The 20,333-nt window shown below is 31.6% G+C and overlaps 1 protein-coding gene across 1 annotated transcript; it reads right to left on the bottom strand.

Annotated features, from left to right (window-relative positions):
* Positions 1-18,079: 18,079 nt before the first annotated feature.
* Positions 18,080-20,101, bottom strand: BDR25DRAFT_334964 (amino acid transporter-like protein; the record flags this gene model as incomplete). The annotated part of the gene is made up of 9 exons (XM_033692971.1): positions 18,080-18,568; positions 18,633-18,962; positions 19,021-19,040; positions 19,094-19,477; positions 19,531-19,613; positions 19,667-19,756; positions 19,804-19,827; positions 19,876-19,946; positions 20,000-20,101. The coding sequence occupies 9 exons, from the start codon at positions 20,099-20,101 to the stop codon at positions 18,080-18,082; spliced, it is 1,593 nt and encodes a 530-aa protein (XP_033546235.1).
* Positions 20,102-20,333: the final 232 nt, after the last annotated feature.

The following is a 20,333-nucleotide window of genomic DNA, read 5'->3' as shown; positions in this document are numbered from 1 at the left end:
AGCGCAGCAACAATATGTGGAACACAGGGTGTATCTTTATGCTGTTAGGTAGGATTAATTAGTAAGTGTGCAATAAGACTATATAAGCTACTATAAAAGGGCTAAGGTTTTTCTAATTAAGTTTCTTTAATTATTAGTTTATTTAGATATTTCTAGTGTCTAGCTAGACCTTCTTGCTAGCTGCATACGCAGGGGCAGAAGTTTAGAATTAGTTTATGTACTCTTATTAAAAAGCTTAAGCCTATGTAAGCTTTTTATAAATATATTTAGATATATTTTAAATTTTATTAATAAGTTTATTTATATTTATTACTTATATAAATTAATAAGTTAGTTAGAGGGTATTTAAAGGTAGTTTAAATTTTATTTAGAGGTAGTATCTGTAGTTTACTAAGAACAGAAATACTTATGTTAATTTAGATGTTATGTTATTAGCTTTAAACTATGCTATAGCTAACTATTTTACTTAGTTATCTTACTAGTAGTTTGTGTACGCTTATAGGACTTATTTTATTACAGCATTTATGTTCTTAGTCTAGCTGTTAGTCTCTAGGTAAAAAGCTGTAGATAGATAGAGGATAATTTAAAGCTGTTTATAAAGTTTATCCTAGAAGGCTAAGATAAACTGCGTACCTCTATCTAATATAATTATGTTAGGCAGGCTATAGTAAACCTATACATATTAGTAGAATAACTAGGCTATATTAGAGGCAGTTATAAAAGAACATAGTATTAAGTGTTAATACTTAGTTAAGTAATTAACAACTACTATAATATTTATGTACTCTTTAGATAGAGGTAGGTTTATAATAAAATTAATTAATATGTCTTTTTAAGCTTATTTAAAGATTAGAAGTAGTTTAAGTAGGCTATTATACTTTTCTTAAGAGGCCTTTACTTTATAGTAAGTATAGCAACATAATACGTATTAGCGTACAGTATAGAACATGCAGGGCTAGTAGTACTCTCTCTGTAGTAGGTTAAGAGTCTTTCCTCTGCCTAGGTGTCCTTTAACAGGCAAGTTGTATATAATTTAGAGTAGTTTAATTTTTAGTTTATTAGACTTAAAAATTATAAGTTAGTTATAGTAATATAGCTTACTATTTTAGTTTTTATAGTTAGCTAGTGTTACTTTCTTTAACTAACTAGCGCTGTTTTAAAGCAGGTTTAAGGTTTTTTAGATAAATTTATTATTTAGATACTTATTAGTAATAATTTAATTAATTATCTAATTTATTTTATTTAAGTTAAGGTCTAAAAATAGCTTAAGTTAAAGTAAAGTTTAGTGTTAAGCTTTTTACACTTCTTTTTAAGCAAGAATGTTTTAAGATTGCCTTATAAAAGCATTTAGTTTCTCTTTGTTTTAACTAAAATAATAAGTAATTTTAAAATTAAAACAAAATAAGTATTTAAACTAACAGGCTTATTAGTAGCTAAGTTGTTTTATAGTTATAAAGTACTATAAGTTTTTATAGTTAGATAGAACTTATATTAGATGCGCTACACCTTCTAGTTTAGGTTGCTATTATTTAAAGTAGTGTACTATAGCAAGTAATTTTTTATTATAGATTTTATAATTACTTTTTATAAGACTTATTCTTTTTAAGAAGTATATAATAGGCCTAATAGTCCTATTTAGCTTAGTCTAGGAGAGAACTCCTGCTACTATGTAGTCTAAGGCATTAGCTTCTATAAGTATTAGTAGTTTAAAGTTAAAATAGTAGAGTATTAAGGCTTTAGTAAAGGCTTTCTTTAGCTAGTTAAAAAACTATTAGTAATTTAAGTTAAAGTTAAATTAAATTTTTTTCTTAGTAAGTATAATTATAAAGCTTACTTACTATAAAAAGTTATTAATAAATTATTAGTAAAAGTTAGTAAATTTTATAAAGGCTTAAACATTTTTTATGTTCTTTAGGTATTACTAATCTAGCATAGTCTAAACTTTAATAAGGTCTATTTAGATGCTATTTATAAAGATTACATATTCTAAATACATAACCTTTAATTAGTAGAACTTACATTTGTCTATGTTAAGTTATAGACCTGCTTCTTCTATAGCCTTTAGCACTAGGCGTACATGCTGTTTGTGCTCTAAAAGGCTATTACTGTAGATTAGAATATTATTAATATACGCAGTGTAGAACACGTCTAGGTAGGGTTAGAGTAAGTTATTTACAAAATATTAAAAAGTACTAGGCGTGTTAGCTAAGCTAAAGGGCATTACTAGGTACTTAAATAGTCTATATTAGGTCTAAAACGCTGTTAGCTACTTATTACTCTTTACTATTCTTAGCTTATTAAAGGCAGTAATAATATCTAACTTTATAAAATACTTTGCTTTACTTAGTTAGCTTAAAGTTTTCTGTAAAAAGAGAATTAAGTATTAGTTTTTAATAGTAATAGTGTTTAGTCTTTAGTAGTTAACATAGAATTAAAGCCTACTTTTAAGTTTCTTTATAAATAGTATAAGTAACACTACTAGTAAAAAGCTAGCTTAAATAAACTTTTTTTTTAGGTTCTTATTAAAGTATTTTTAAAGCACTTTTAATTTGTTTAGTAATATTTTATATAGTAGCCTATAACTAAGTTGTTTACTAGGCTTAAAGGTTATTTAGTAATTATATAAATATTATATTAAAAGCTTATTAGACTTATCTTAGAAAAAGACATATAATAAGTTATAGTAGTCTTAAGGGACTATTATTCTTAAGTTTATATATTTTTAGGGAGCTAAAGCTTAGTCTATATTAGAAATTATAACTGCGTAGATTTTATAATCTAGTTATTAAGCTAGGGTTATAAATAGAGTAGGTTCTATGTAGCAGATGTCTATTTACTATTTAAGTTCTAGTTTATGTTTAAATTAGGTAGGTAAAGATTTCTTAAAAGCTTTTTTTTTAAGTTTAAGCAGTTGTTAAATTATTTTACATAGCCTATTTTAGTAAAAGGCCTAGCTTATTAGCCTTACTTAGGTAGTTTTTTTCTAAGTTATTAAAAAGTAGGTCTAGAGACTTTCTATATTAAGTGCTACTTAAGTGTTATTTAGGTGTAAGTGTAAGCATATATCTTAGCATTAGAAAGAGTTAAAGTTTAAAACTTACTTTTAGTAATTAAAAGTAACCTTATGCTAATATAGCTATAGTTATTTTAGAATTAGGTTATAACATCTTATGTTTATTATATAGAGCTTAATCTGCTTCTTATAGTGTTAGTAAGTAATTATAATAGTTATAGTATAAAAAATAAAACTTTTTTTAAGTTGTTTTTTATTAAATCTAGTTAGGTAAATTATTTAAGTAAGTAGTATTAATTAAAAATTTAGTTTACACGCTAGTTTTTTATTAATATAACCTATGCTATTTACTTCTAAGTTAATAAGAGCTTATATTAGAGCTAATATAGTTCTTTATTATAAATATATAGAAATATTAACTTAGTACTTTTAGTTATTAGTAGGGGACTTAGCCTATAAGTTAGTAGAGATCTAGTGTTAAATTAGTCCTAGAGAGTAACTTAGCCCTAAGACAAGCCTTTTTGTAGGCTTTTACTGCTATAGCTGTAGCTATGTTAAAAGTAGTAAAAAGAATTAAAGCTTAAATATAAGTTAGAGCCCTTATAAAAATAAAATTAAAATAGTAAAAATTTTTAATAAGTGCTAGCAGCGCTACTTATATAGACTTAAAGAAGAGGAATAAAGTAGTTTTAGAAAATATAACTATGCTTACTACACTTAAAGCATTAGCTTTTTTTTTTATAATTTTTACACTTTTTAGAACTAACTAGAGCATAATTTAAATTAATTTTTATTATGTTAAAGTTCTTATTTATAACTACGCTAGTTTAGAGGTGTATTAGAGCTTGTACAGAGAGGAACCTTATGTTATTATTATAGGTAGCAATTAGGTTTGCATACATATTAAGGTTGTTTAGAAGAGGTTCTTCTACTATAGCGTGTTATAGTTTAGTTAAGAGGGAGTTATATAAGGCTATAATTAGACCTATCTTATTTAGGCTTATATTAAATGCAAGTTAGTAGAACTTAGTAAAGTGTAAAGTAAAGCTTTTTTTTTTATTATAAAGTGTTTAGGTAACTTAAGGCTGTTAACTTTTTATTTAGGTCTTTATAAGTTACTTATAAAAATACTATAAATTAATTTAAGTTAATAATATCTTTATTTATTAGTAAGTTAATTAAAGCTGTTATATTATAGTTAAGTTAAAAGTAGGCATATAGTAACTAGAAGTGTTTAAAAAAAAATTAGTTTACATTTCTTTTAAGTTTATATTAAAGCTTATATAAAAAGAAAAGTAGGTCTTTCTATTTTCTATTAAATTATAGGGGATTAAAGAGTTAGTTAAATTTTATTACTAAGTTAAAAAAGTTACAAGTTATAAGTAGTGTTAGGTAAAAAAAAGTTAAGCTATCTCTAGACTTTTAGGTAAGCTTTAAAGCTAGTAAGTTTTTAGTTTCTACTACTATAATAAAAGTTAAGGTAGAAATAGACTGCTTAATAATGTAAAGCTGTTTTTTAAAGTCTTTTTAAAAAGCTTTAAAGCTTATAATGTAGCAGCTTTTTTATAAAGTAAGCACTTTTTAAAAGGCTTTTTAGCTTGCTTTAATAGCTTAAAGTTATGTAAGTACTAAGCTTATTAGATTAAATTTAAAGGCTATTTTTAGCTAAAGTTTTAACATAATATAATGTTATAATTATGCATAAGTAAGGTTATAAAGCTTTACAAAGGTCTAGTTTAATTACTACATAAGGTATTATAGTAAGTATAAGATGTTATGTAAGAAATAAAAAAGTTTAAAAGAAAATTAGTAATTAAATACTTAGCTTAAAAGTCTAAGCGCTTTAGGTATAAATTAAGCCTGTTTTAGGTTTAGTTAGTGTTAAGGCAGTTTATGCTTAAGTTTATGTCTGTGTTATGTTGTGTTTATATTAGACGTGCACTAATAATACTCTAGTACGCGTCTAATACAGTTATGTCTGGGATCTGGGGAGGATACCGTGACAAAGCCCTTTAGCTAAAAGTAGCTAACCTTAGAAACATTACCTAAAAAAAAACTAGTATTAAGTTTAAAAAGACTCTATGCTTAGCCCTCTCTAAGGTGTTTAACAGCTCTGCTAAAGACTTAAAACCTTTCTTTACTAAATACTACTTCTACATGTAATATAATAAAAGTGCCTTTAAAACAGATAAAGAAATAATTTTATAAATAAGCCTATACTTAGAAGAATTACCTACTATTTAGTTTTAACTTTACACTAACAACTAAATAAACTATAAGGTAAATAGTAAACCTTTACTACTAGAAACATAAAAAGTCTTTAATAACTTTAACTTATTTAAAGCAGCTCTAACTGTAATTTATAGGCTAGTTAATAAAAAAAAATAAGTAGTTAATAAAATAAACACTTTTTAATAAGGCAATAGCTTTGTCTAACAATATGCAGCCTACTTTAAAGAGCTGCTAGCTATCTGCAGATAGATAGACAAAAAAGCTATAAAATAAATGTTTTATAAAGGGCTTTTAAATATAATTAAAAATAAATTTACTTATATAAAAAAGCCTAAGAGCTTTAAAGATTATATTAAAAAAGTACTTACTTATAATAAAAGACACGCTAAATAATGTAGTAAAAAAAAAGGCTAGACAACCTTAAAACTTAACTAGTTTTAGAAGAAAAAGAAACTCTATAAGCTAATAGCAAACTTATAGACCTTAGCTACGCTAAGCACATGTATAGCTTTTCTAAGAAAAAGAGCAGTACCTCTAGAAGTGTAAGGCTACCCTTAAATAAGGAATAAAAAAAGTAGCTTAAAAAGAAGGCATGCCTTAACTATAAAAAAGTAAGCTACTTTTATTAAAAATATCTAGACTTTAAATAACTAGAGAATAAAAATAGTAAGTTAACTATAAAAGCTATGTATATTAATAAAGGCTTAACACATAAAGAAATACATAACAGGCTTAACAAATAACACTGCTAGAGATGTAAAGATAACTATAAATCCTCTAACTATCTAATAGACTATTAGAAGGTAAAGGTCTATAACAGAGACAGTATCTCTAGGGCTATTAAACAAGCTATAGTTTTTAAGGGATAGTAACACTTAACATAAGTAGCTAACTATGTTAAAAACATAAAAAAAAAAGAAAAATAATACCCTTTTAAATAAAGTAGACTAGGAATCTTACTTTAGAAACTTAAGTAATATTTTAACTAAGAAAACTGCTAGAAATGTAAAGAATTCTACAACTATAACTTTTATAAGATAGGACTATATAAAGTAACCTTTAATAATAACTATAACACTTATAAAGTTATAAAAAAAATTACTATAGTCTACTATAACATCTTAAATAAAGAAAAGTAACAGAAATTCTTTAAAAAAATTTTAGTAAAAGAAGAAGGCTCTAACTAGCACTTAACACTTTTATAAACTCTAGCCTTATTAAAGAAACAACTAGACACACTACCTCTAGCATTAGCAGTAATAAGAAAAGAGCTAGAGCTACAACAAACCTATAGATACTGTATCCCCTGCAGAAGTAAAAGACACAACGCCTACTACTGCAAATATAAGGATTACCTCTTACAAATAATTTAAATAAAAGAGTACCCTAAATAGGCCTAAGTACAACTTATCTCTATTTATACTAATCTTAAACAATGCCTGTACATATAGTACCTTTATATAAATAAATACTGTTTCTAATATTAGCTAACTAAGCACTAAGCTAGCTAGTAGCTAATAAGTACTTAAGAAAGTAAAAGATTTACTAACACCTTAACAAGATTAGCAACAACATGCAAGATGCTAAACTGCTAGCACTATAGTATAGGACTGCTACATAAAAAGAAACTATAGACTAAATGTAAGAAGGCCTCTAACTACGCCTTTTATTACTTTTAATAGAAAGCTTACTAACAGAATAATTAGCTTCTATACTACTATAAAGTAAAAAGCATTAATTGCCTAGTAGATAACTATATAATAAAAGATTACTAGTAATTTAAAATTATAGCTAATAGAGTAGACAGATAACTGCACAGCATCCTAAGTGTTAAAGAAGATAACCCTAGCATAGACTATAACAAAGTCTACTATAACATAAAAGTTCTAGTAGTAGTAAGATAAGGGTTAGGTAAAAGCCTAACAGCTAACTACATAATTAATCTACCTAATAAAATAATATGTAAAGGCCTTGCATTAATTAATAGCAGATGCACCTTCTTAGTAATTAACTCTAAATGTGTTAAACATTATAAAATACTTTACTAAATAAAAAAGCATTTTTTAAAGTTTTCTTAGCTAATGCATCCTTAATTAAATATAGTAGAGGACAAATCTGCCTAGAAACTAAGAAAGTAACCTTAACTATAGAAATAACAACTAACTACATGTCCCTAAGCATACTACTACTTAAAAGAAAATACTAAGTTATACTAGGATATAACTAGCTCTATTAACACAACCTAAAGATAGATTAGTAAACTCTAATAATAAAAGTTAAAGCCTAATACGTGTAAATAATGCAGCTAATTAAACTATAGAAGTTCCCCTGCTAAAAACTAAAAGCACGCGCTGTTTACATAATAAAAGAAGAACTTAAAGAGGTCTTTTTAAAAAAATTTAAAAAAAAGAGACCTAAATTAAGTAGAAATCTATAGAATTATAAAGAAACCTAAACAAAAACTTCTAAAAGAATACTAAGGATACAAGGACATGTTTATAACTTCTAAAAATCTAAAAGAATTACCTCTATATTAACCTTAGAACTATGTAATTAACTTTAAACTTAACCCTTAGCTAAAGACACATAAGTTATGCCCCTTTACAGCAGCTTAGAAAGAAGCACTATAAGAATATATAAACTATATGCTAGTAAGAGGCTATATCTAAGAAAGCAAAAGCTCTATAGCATTAGTAGTAGTCTTTGCAAGAAAGAAGAATAGAAAGGTTAGAGTCTACTAAGATTACTAAACTCTTAACAAAAACACTATAAGAGATTAATTTCTTCTCTTTATTATCTAGAACATTATAAACTAACTAAAAGAAACTAATATTTTACTAAGTTTAACATCTAAGACAGATTTAATAAAATAAGAATAAAAAAAGAACATAAATAGATAACAGCCTTTAAAACTTTATAGGCTCTTTATAAGCTTTTTATTATGCTATTGTCAGATTGAAGCAGTGTTTCTAGGCTTCCTGAGATGGATGATGGGTTTGGATATGATGTATGGGATGATTGATTGATTGTATTGATTGTGTTGATTTATCGATCCTTTTTTCTGCTCTACTCGTGTTGCTCGGCCTTTTGTTCTGCCGATCCGAGTCCCTCGCGCACTAGCCCTATGCGCGACCAGCTTGCAACATGCTGCAATTTGCTGCGAAATGCGGTAACATGCTGCAATTTGCTGCAATTTGCCGCAACATGCTGCAAAATGCTGCAATTTGCTGCAACATGCTGTAAAATGCTGCAATTTGCTGCAACATGCTGCAAAATGCTGCAATTTGCTGCAACATGCTGCAATTTGCAGCAACATACTGTTCGAGCTTATTGCTCGTACTATGTAGCAGCTTTCGTCAAACGTTCCTCCTGTCTTAACAGTAGGTGCGCATATCTGACAGCTATTTAGACTTACTAACACCCTTACTACTTTTTAAAAAGTAATTAACATAGCACTTAACCTATACCTAGACATCTTTGTCTTAGTATACTTAGACAATATTTTAATATACATAAAAGAAGATAAACTAGATTATTATTATAAGGTATAAATAGTACTAGATAAACTCTAAAAGTATAGACTTTACCTACAGCTAGAAAAATACAAATTTAATGTATAAAAAATAAATTACCTTAGATTTATTATTAATAAAGAAAAAATAAAAATAGATCTTACTAAAGTAGATAAGGTGCTTAATTAGCTAACACTAATAATAGTAATAGAAATTAAAGGATTTCTAGGCCTTACTAGCTACATATAAAGAATAATTAAAGACTACTTAAAAATTACACTTCTCTTTATAGACACTACCTTAAAAGAAAGAGTAACCTAGAAATTCTAGTAGACAGCAGAAATAGAAGAAGCCTTTTAAAAGATGAAGTAGATAATAACAAGCTACTCTATCCTTAGAATGTACAACTTTACGCTAGAAATAAAAGTGCACACTAATGCTTCTTTAAGAGCTAAAGAAGCAGCACTTTTTTAAAAATAAGAAAATAGTTAATAGCATCTAGTAGCTTACTACTTAGCAAAATTTGCACTATTAGAGTAAAAATATACTATCCCTAATAAAGAACTAAAAGCTATAGTTAATGTATGTAGAAATTAGAAAGTTAAGCTTTAAAGCCTTAGTTAATAATTTATAATTCTTACTAACTATATAAACCTTGTTACTTTTCTTACTACTAAAAAACTTTTACTAATGCATGTATAATAAGCTATAGAACTTACTTAATTTAATTTTATTATTAAACATGTAGCTAGAAGCAGTAACTAATAAGTAGACGCTCTAAGCAGACGCGCTAATTACTTTAAAAAGAATAAAAAAAATTCTAAGAAATTTACAATCTTTAAAGAAACCTCTAAAGAACTAGTCTATAAAGGACTAAACTAAGAAGAACTACTATGTTTCTTTATAATAGTTAAATAAGAATAAAAGAACCTAATAAAAAAATATTATAAAGCCTTTATGTTTAAACACTTAGGAATTAGATTACTACAGAAGAAAATTAAAAATGCTATACTTTAAAAAGTACCCTAATTAAAACACCTATGTACTAAAGTCCTACAGAAATGTAACATCTGTAATAAGAACAATCCTTAACGCTATAAACCTTATAGACTACTTTAACTAATTACAGCGCTAGGTTAACTATAGACTATAATAACTATAGATTTTATTACTAGACTACTACTATTACAAGAACCTAGCATAAAAAGACTATGTAACATAATTGCACAGGTTATTAATAAAATAACTAAGTTTGTTTATCTATAGCTATTAGAGAAGAGCATTACAGCTAAAAAAATTATATTTAAATTAGAAAGAAATGTCTTAGCTATTTATAGCTGCCTAGAGATTATTATTTTTAACTATAATAAATTATTTAACGTACTTCATAGGCGAGTTGCTTACACACCTAAGTTGCTTACTTTTGCTAAGACCCTACTACACTACTCTTCCTACACTAATGCATTCCTAACAATACTACTTAAATGTGTTAAAGGAATGTTAAATGTAGCTTACACTTTAAGCTTTTAAATAAAACGCAACATTTTTTAACTAACGTGCTGCAGCTATCTATAGAGTCTTTTAAAAGATAATAAGCAACTAACGCGCTAAACAACCTTTCTAAGCTAATTATACAGCTAACTTATAGAAGCTAGATAATAATAAGAAGCAGGTAATTATTTAGCACATACTTAAGCTAGATACGCAAGGATTTCCCCCTTAGCTAGCAGCTATAGCTAATATAGCTAATTCTTTGCGTGCTAAGCATAATATAAGCTATATTAGCATAAACTAGCTTAATACATTTATTAAGTGTTACCTAGAGCTTAAAGTAAAGTTTAAGTGTAAGTATAACTATAAAAGAGCTTTTTATAAAAATCTTATAGTAATTTAAGGCTAGTTTAACCTTATAAAGAATATTAAAGCTAAGTATAGCATCTAAAATAATAACATAACGTACTTTATAGGCAAGTTGCTTACACACCTAAGTTGCTTACTTTTGCTAAGACCCTACCACACTACTCTTCTTACACTAATGCATTCCTAATAACACTACTTAAACATGTTAAAGGAACGTTAGATGTAGCTTACGCTCTAAGCTTTTAAATAAAACATAACACTTTTTAACTAACATGCTGCAGCTATCTACAGGGTCTCTTAAAAGATAATAAGTAACTAACGCGCTAGATAACTTTCTTAAGCTAATTATACAGCTAACTTATAAAAGCTAGATAATAACAAGAAGCAGGTAATTATTTAGCACATACTTAAGCTAAATGCGCAAGGATTTCCCCCCTAGCTAGCAGCTGTAGCTAATATAGCTAATTCTTTACACGCTAAGCGTAATATAGGCTATATTAGCATAAACTAGCTTAATATGTTTGTTAAGTGTTACTTAGAGCTTAAAGTAAAGTTTAAGTGTAAGTATAACTATAAAAAAGCTTTTTATAAGAATCTTATAGTAATTTAAGGCTAGTTTAACCTTATAGAGAATATTAAAGCTAAGTATAGCATCTAGAATAATAACACGTACAACTTTAATAAGACAGGGTTTATAATAGGCTAGATATCTACTAGAGCAGTTGTTACAGGTTTAGAGAGACAAGGACAGCTAAAAGCAGTCTAGCTAGGTAACTAGAAGTAGACAACAGCTATCTAGGGCATTAATGCTAAAAAGTAGGCTATTCTGCCCTTTATTATCTTTTAGAGTAGCAACTACTTTTTAAACTAGTATAAGAAAGAAAATCTACTTTAGAATTAAGTTATTATAATCTCTAAGCGCAGCTAGACTACTAATTAGCTTAGTCTAGACTAGTTAAAGCACTTTAATGCGCATATAAAAAAGCGTACTGTTAGTAGCTACTGTCTACTAGTTATTAACAGCTATAAGAGCTATAACTTACTTTATTTCTAGTAATACTATAAAAATAATAAAATTATTACTATTTATATACTTTTTTACTTATTATACTTTTTACAGCTACTTAATGTAAGTTGTTTTACTCTTTTAAAAAAGGTGTATAAGTGCTAAGCTAAAAACCTTATGCGTAACTAGATTACTTATATTATAAAGATAAAGTTCCTACTATGCTTTAAAGTAGCTTATAATGCTGTAATTACTTTTAGTAATATCTAAAAAGAGTTCTAAGGCGCTAGATTAGTTCCTTTTAACCTATAATAAGTTATAATAGGCCTTAATGTAAAGTTGTGCACTCTATTACTACTACTACTTGTATATAATAAGCCTTAGCAGTTATAAACTCTAAGCAATACCTTAGAACTTAAGTTGTAATTAATGCTTATAAAAATAAAAATTTAAAAGCATATAAATAGTTTACTAACTTCTATAGTTAAGGCGTTTAAAAAGGTCTTAAAAGGGGCAGTAATAATTACGCATAAGCTAGTGTTAGCGTAATAGGAAATTACTAAGCTTTAAGCAGCTAATAAGGCTGCTACATAACATAAATTGCATAACAGAAAGCAGATTAAGGCAAAAGAGACTTTAATAATTTAGAAAGGCCTACGCTTAACAGCTCTAAAGGAGTTTAGAGCGCGCAGTGACAGGAAGAAGGCAAAGAAGCAGGTGCAAGCTAAAGTAGGTAAGCCATCCTAAAGACGCTGCAGACAGTGCAATTAGACTAGGCATAACACGCGAACGTGTAAGCAAGAAGCAGAAGTAGTATCTAAATAATATTCTAGGCTGTACTATACTATATAGTGCCAGAGCGGGTTGTTATGGGCTATAATAGAGTTTGTTGGGGTGGGGTCTTGGCAAAAGTGAGCGACTCGGGTGTGTGAGCGACTCGCCCATGAAGTACGTTATATAACTTTAATAAGATAGAGTTTATAATAGGCTAGATATCTACTAGAGCAGTTGTTACAAGTTTAGAAAGATAAGGACAGCTAAAAGCAGTCTAGCTAGGCAACTAGGAGTAGACAATAGCTATTTAGAGCATTAATACTAAAAAGTAGGCTATTCTACTCTTTATTATCTTTTAAGGTAGCAACTACCTTTTAAATTAGTACAAGAATGAAAATTTACTTTAAAATTAAGTTATTGTAATCTTTAAGTGCAGCTAGACTACTAATTAGCTTAGTCTAGACTAGTTAAAGCACTTTAACGCGCATATAAAGAAGTATACTATTAGTAGCTACTGTCTGCTAGTTATTAACAGCTATAAAAGCTATAACTTATTTTATTTCTAGTAATACTATAAAGATAATAAAATTATTACTATTTATATACTTTTTTACTTATTGCACCTTCTATAGCTACTTAATGTAGGTTGTTTTACTCCTTTAAAAAAGGTGTATAAGTGCTAAGCTAAAAACTTTATGCGCAACTAGATTACTTATATTATAAAAATAAAGTTTTTACTATGCTTTAAAGTAGCTTATAATGCTGTAATTACTTTTAGTAATATCTAAGAAAGGTTCTAAGGCGCTAGATTAGTTTCTTTTAACCTATAATAGGTTATAATAGGCCTTAATGTAAAGTTACGCACTCTATTACTACTACTACTTATATATAATAAGCCCTAGTAGTTGCAACCCTTAAGTAATACTCTAGAACTTAGGTTATAATTAATGCTTATAAAAATAAAAATTTAGAAGTATATAAATAGTTTACTAACTTCTATAGTTAAGGTGTTTAAAAAGGTTTTAAAGAGGGCAGTAATAATTACATATAAGCTAGTGTTAGTGTAACAGGAAATTACTAAGCTTTAAGTAGCTAATAAGGCTGCTACATAATGTAAATTACATAAAAAAAAGCAGATTAAAGCAAAAAGGACCTTAATAATTTAAAAAGGCCTACACTTAACAGCTCTAAAGGAGTTTAGAGCGCGCAGTAATAGAAAGAAGGCAAAGAAGCAGGTGTAAGCTAAAGTAGGTAAGCTATCCTAAAGGCGCTGCAGATAGTGCAATTAGACTAGGCATAACGCGTAAACATGTAAGCAAGAAGCAGAAGTAGTATCTAAATAATATTCTAGGCTGTACTGTACTATATAGTGCTAGAGCAGGTTGTTATAGGCTATAATAGAGTGTGTTAGGGTGGGGTCTTGGCAAAAGTGAGCGACTCAGGTGTGTGAGCAACTCGCCTATGAAGTACGTTACTAGCAAATTCTAGGCAGCTGTAACTAAACATTTTAGAATTAACTATAAACTCTTTACTGCCTACTACCTGCAAATAAACAGACAAACAGAAAGAGTAAACATAGAAGTAGAAAAATATCTACGCAAGTATGTATTATATAAATAAATAAATTAGGCAGAATAGCTACTAATAGCATAATTTGCTATTAACACTACAGAATTAGCTATAACTAAAGAAACCCTATATAAAGCTAATTTTAGATACTCTTTATAATATAAACTTTAAGGCTTACAACTAACTAATTTTTTAGAAGCTATAAACTACGCAACTAGACTTTTAGAGCTGCATTAAAAACTTACTAGAAAAGCGCAGTTAGCCTAAAAAGCTATAAAAAAAAGTAATAAATTAGAAAAAAAAACTAGCACTAAAAATACACTTTAATAATTATGTATATTTAAACATAAAGAATCTTAAAACTCTAAAACCTTTTAAAAAGCTAGCTAAAAAACACATAAGACTATACAGAGTTATATAAACATGCCCTAGCATTTATAAACTTAAACTACTAAAAAAAATGTAAATACATTTTTAGTTTTATATCTTTAAGCTTAAACTTATGCTTAAGACTATTTTACTTACAACTACTAGATAAAAAGAAGAGAAAAAAAAATATAAAGTAAAAAAGATTTTAGACTATAAAAAAAATAAGTACTTAGTAAAATAAAAAAGATAGCTTACTAGTAAAAACACTTAAAAACTTATTAAGAGCCTATTAAATGCTTCTTAGGCCTTTTACAAATACCTAGAGTCTCTTTTAAATAAAACTATCCTAGAGAAAGCTCTCTAGACTAGAAAACACAATTATTAGTTAAAACTGTAGTAGCATTAGCTAGCTATAATGTAGAAAGTTTGCAACCCTTTAACATAAGTTAAAAAGAAAAAAGACTAGCTACTTTTACCTTAAGCGCTTTAAGCTTATCTAGTAATAAAAAGTCTTTTTTTAAATACTTTACTTTTTAATCTACTAAAAGATCTAATTATTGCTACACTTTTTTTTAATAAGTAATAAAAAACTAAAAATGTGTAAGTAAATCCTTTTACTTTCTTAAAAACTTTTTTTTTATCTTTACCTTTTCTTTCTTTTTACGCATTTTATCTTTCTAAATTACCTCTAACTCTGCTAATAGCTTTTTACGCTCCTATTCTAAATAATTCTAAGCTATGTTAGACATAAAAGCGTTATAATAACTGCTCTTTTATACACACTCTACATACTTGTCTAATAATAAGGACATTACGTAAAAGGACCTGCTTAAATAATAAGCACTATAAAGACGCATTTTTATGCAATAAAAAGAGTTAAGATAAGTAATAGTATAAAGATAATAGGCAATAGTAGAAAAATAAAAAGCCTAGTAAGGCATAGTTAAAAAGGTTTAACATTAGGCTAGCTTTTAAAAAAGAGAACACACTAGCTAAAAAGAAAATCTAACGCCTATAATAAAAAAATATAACAGTAAGAACGCTAACTAGAAAAAAAGCCTACATGTTACAGCTAATAATTAGACTATAATAACCTAACTAGCTGTCCTACACAGCCTAAGCAACGTTAGATAGAAGACGCTTAGCCCTACGCTAAGCAAGTTACATAATAAGACAGATAAGGAATAGCTTTAGCTTTTAAATAAAAGCCTAGTAGAATGCATTATCTAATAAGCCTTACAGGTTTGTAGGCTTGCAGGTTATGTAGGCTAAGTAAGCAGGCAAACATGTAAGCATGCAAAGCATGTAAACTCTATGTATATAGTCTTAATTATAACTATAGTTAGAAGGTTATAATTACTATTTAGTCTTTACCTACTTAATAGACTAAGAAGCATTAAAACTTTTATAAAAAGGACACTACTACCTTATATATCTTGCACTATATATACCTCTATTTTTATCTTTATAGATTAGGTTTACTAGCTCTCTATACAGCTGCTAGGTTAAACCACAACCTGCCTTCTTTATCGCGCCTACTCTACACTCTGCTTAACAGACTGTACACCTAATCTAGCTAAGTTCTATCCCCCTTTTCGCTAACACCCCATAGGCCGTCGTACTCCTGAAAAATACCATTTCACTAGAGTAAGGATTGTAACATTAACTTACTTAGGGCTAATCTAATTATTATTTATTAATATATTAGGAATTCTATTAAGATTCTAATCTCCTATACAATTTTAGTAGGGGAAAAAAAGATCTAAGGAACGCTAAGAAATTTCCTGATTTTTGCACACAATAGATGTGCGCAGCTTACTAATAAAACACGTTAATTAATTGGCTTCACCCTCTCTTCCTTCACCCCCTGCTTTCACTGCTGTCATTAATTGATTGGGCTTTGCATTAAAAGACAAACTAACATAATTCTTGAAGCCCAAATTGCAGCGCTAGAGCAAACCTGGGCGTTTGCTCCACTCGAACCAAGACCGGGTATCTGTCTCCAGCCTACCAAATCAACATGGATGAGTGTGATCACGGCTCGACGAAAGGATTTGGTTTGCTACAGGAATTTTCCACAGCTCATCAACATACTATTTTGCGGGCCATGCCTTCTATGTCTCCACTACCCATCCCAGGTTGTTTGCCTCAATGCCGCTTCTGAAAATGATGAAACCAATTAGTGGGCCCGTTTTGAGTCGTGCCCCTCCTCGATTATTGATAACTACATGTAAACATTGGACGTCTCTCCACTCATTGTACATCTTGTTCCGCCCGATTTCGTGCTCGTCAGCAATTTCTTTCCGGACTACAAAGTACTTGTCTGTATCCCTGCAAGTCACGCCTCGATGTTGCATATTTTTGGAACTCATCACTGTGCCGCAATGCCACTCGGTCACTTAATCAGTAACAATGGTAGCCCGTCGGTCGACACCGTGCGGCACAGCAGGACTATATGACTTTCCGGATCCTCTTCTCGTACCATCTGTATTAAATCTTCATACTCTTCAGTATTCCACTATCATTGACTTTTAAGCCCAAGAAGGCGGAATCAGCTACAAAGGTGGTAGGTTTCGGGTTGTGTGCTAGCCTTTCAGTTGCTCGGGAATAACAACTCGCTCAGTATTCTCATTATTAGAGCCGGAAAGGACGATGTTAGTCACTCTTTAAATATAATCGCCTCTCGCCTACTTCTCGTGTCACTATTCTGAGCTTCATCAGGTGTATTCAAGCGTCCCACAGCTTCATTTCGGGGATCGATGCTGTTACACCGTCATTGGTGAGCGCACTCAGGAGGTAGCTCTACGAACTGTGGCACTTAGACCCGTGGAAAATGCACCGACTACAACTTATGGGTAAACCCTGTTGATTTTACCGAACGGAGTTATGATGGATTCCTTCCCTATTTCCGGAAGACGGGAACACACCAAGAAAACACGCTCAAAGTAGATTCATCGGAGCACGGATTCGATACCCCTACTCACAACGTTTCAGCTTCGGCCAGTAGTCAGTCTCTGAATAACCTTTGAGGGATCCTTTGCAGTCTGTATGGTCTCGAGTTAGCTCCAGGAAGAGAGAATGGGTGCTAATGCTGGCTTACGTCTAGGGCTCTTAGGGCTTGTCGAAAACTGTCACAACGGCCAACGTCAACTTGCCAGTCAAGTCTACCATATTAGAAATCTACGCTATCGGTGATACGGTGGTTAACCACATCATGGTACAAAAGCGGAATGGGAAGAAGGTCGCTGCCTGAGTGGAATTAGTGAGCGGGAGCGCCATCATGGCATCTGATGAGATAAGTGTATATGTCCGAGCATATAAGATGCCACAAACCCTAATTATCTCTAGGATTAGCCCTGGGAATTGCGGTAGACAAGATACTTATAGGCAAGGGTGTAGAAGGTTTGGTTTGACGATGCGAGCGTCTTCCCACTCCTTATCACAGTTCATTACCAATGCGCTGCATATGCTTTAGCTGAGAAGGCAGCTGATATCATTGGAGGGATACAGAGTGCCTCAACAAGCACATGAGCGCCGCAGGTGTCTCCTATGGTTGCCTCGGGAGCGGGAAAGTGCTAATACCGCGTAACCCACACATGCGAACACAAAGTGAGACACTTCTACTCACACTCTGGAATACTTGGTGACCTCGTTTATTGTACAGGTATTGATACGGCACTACTCTCCTTATCTATTTGTTGTCCCAGTTCTGCTATCACAATCCGCACTTGCTCTATCCGTCCATCAATCTTGTACCTCTACCACCGGCCCATTGTAAGTCTTCTTAGCCCATATAACATAGTACAGTGTGCTAAAAATGACAACCACTCCAGTCACTAACACCGCCCAGTTCATGTTTTTGGGAGTTACTGGCGTCTTCGAAGGCCAAAAGCTGAAGAAGAAAATAAAACCAAGATAACAGCACGCGAAGATGTTGTTTGCGATTCCAATCGCGCCGGGTAACTTCCAAGGGCCCCACGTTAAATTGGCACCAATAGTGTTGGTAAGACCACCGTCAGATTGTGCATCATCGGCCTCGCCGATCTCGCCGTTACAACGACGATATAATAAGAGAGTAGCGGCGATCAAGTAGGATCCGAAGAGGGAGGCAATAGTCAGAGATATGACACCATTGAATGCTGCTGGGTCTCCAATGTTTACCACCGCGAGGACAGAAGCAATGACAGACGTCACTGCTACCGAGCAGAGAGGGATACCCGTCCGGTGATCAACCTGAGCGGTGAGTTGCTTAGTTGGGCACGCAAGGAAGCGAAGAATAATTGCGCATCTAACTGACCTTTTCTAGGTATTTCCATCCTGGCAAGCCTCTATCACGTGAAAATGCCCAGAATATTCGTGACGAAGAAGCCAAAATACCGGTTGTCGCGCTGAATGACATGACTACAATGAGTCCGGACATTACTGCCGCCCCTGATAACGACCCTACAGCTTGGCGAAATATCGACATATACGGATACATTGGATTCTCGGCCAAAGCTAGATCTAGGTCGGAGATGCAGTAAAGTGTGGCGATCATTGCGGCTAGGCCCAAGACCCCATTGATAACGACACTTCCCAAGATTGAGCGAGGAACAACAGTAGCAGCGTTGTGAATTTCTTCGGACATCTGCGCGCTGTATAAGGCTTGGAAGGCACCAAAGCATGGGGAATGGCTAGTTACTCACATGGATTGCTGCATCTCCGCCTATGAAAATTAGCATACGGCTTCAGATTTCTCAAGTTAAAATGATTTCTTACCCATGAAAGCGAAAACGTTCCCGAGCATACCAACACAGAATGAAATCCCATTTGATGACCAACCACCATCATAGATGAAGGTCTTGAATACGAAATCGGAGTTAGAATGGTCCGCAAGAACCACGAGAGGAAACACGACTCCAAAGAAACCCAAAATGTGGAGCACGAGCAGGAGTCCCTCGAATTTTGGTAGGAGACTGGCAACGACTGTGTTTATGAGCACGCAGACCAATAAAACTGCCCAGTATAGGAGCGTGCCATGCCAATTCTTCCAGCTCACGAGATATGAGGGGTGAGTTAGAACAATTATTCCTTGGATCAAGGTGCTGGTTATGTAGCCGCCAGACGCCACCAAGGCTTGCCATCCACAGACGGTAAGCCACCCTTGAATTGTCAGCCTTCAGGTCTATAAATTTGATGTGGCGCTAGATACGAACCAGTAATATAGCTCAGCACTTTACGCGATGACTGAGGTGCTAACATTGAAACCCAATGGTACTGCCCGCTAGATGTTGGAGCCCTGAAGGAGCATATCAACCGGTATTTCTCTATCGAACCAAGAATTCAACCTACATCGAGACAAGTTCCGAGAGTGTAGCGAATACTGAGAGTGTTCCAACCCACACAATTATGAACCCATAAACTAAAGCAGCTGGCCCACCACTACTTTCGTTAATATCTCACGCATCTGGTATAGAGTGTTTACAAACTTTTGCAGTCCCAGGAGAAAAACCCTACAAAGTCAGCAGGCCGATCATTGACTTAAGAATGCACATACTTACTGTAAGCAACTCTCCCATGTTATGAGAACGGTGCAGCTAAACCCCAAAATTGTGATGGAACCAAAGTTTCTCTACTTTACTCAGCGTTGCATGAAACTTGTCGAGCGTTATTCATAGGGCGAACCTTCAACACCGCCTTCTTCCCCAAACGAGCAAGGGCGACATCGTCACGAACGTAACCGCCACTACGTGGCTCCAATTCAACGACTTCAGAATGCTTCGACATGGTTGATTAGAAAAATGGTCAAGACAAAGATTCGAGATGTTCAATTCAATCAAGAACCTAGCTGCGATTGAACCGAGGGGTGATAAGCATCAAAGGTAGCGCGACCTCACTCCTGAACCAGGGTATCTGGAAATTCCATCCAGCCTGAATTCCATGACAGCGGTTCTCCATATGAATAGGCGCATGTCATACGAGTACGGCGTGTTTAACACCAAACTCCGCTGCATGTGGG

Source organism: Lindgomyces ingoldianus (genome assembly GCF_010093535.1).
Source record: "Lindgomyces ingoldianus strain ATCC 200398 unplaced genomic scaffold BDR25scaffold_21, whole genome shotgun sequence".
NCBI lineage: Eukaryota > Fungi > Ascomycota > Dothideomycetes > Pleosporales > Lindgomycetaceae > Lindgomyces > Lindgomyces ingoldianus.
Note: the sequence above shows the minus strand (reverse complement) of the source record. Positions and strands in the feature narration are given on the sequence as shown.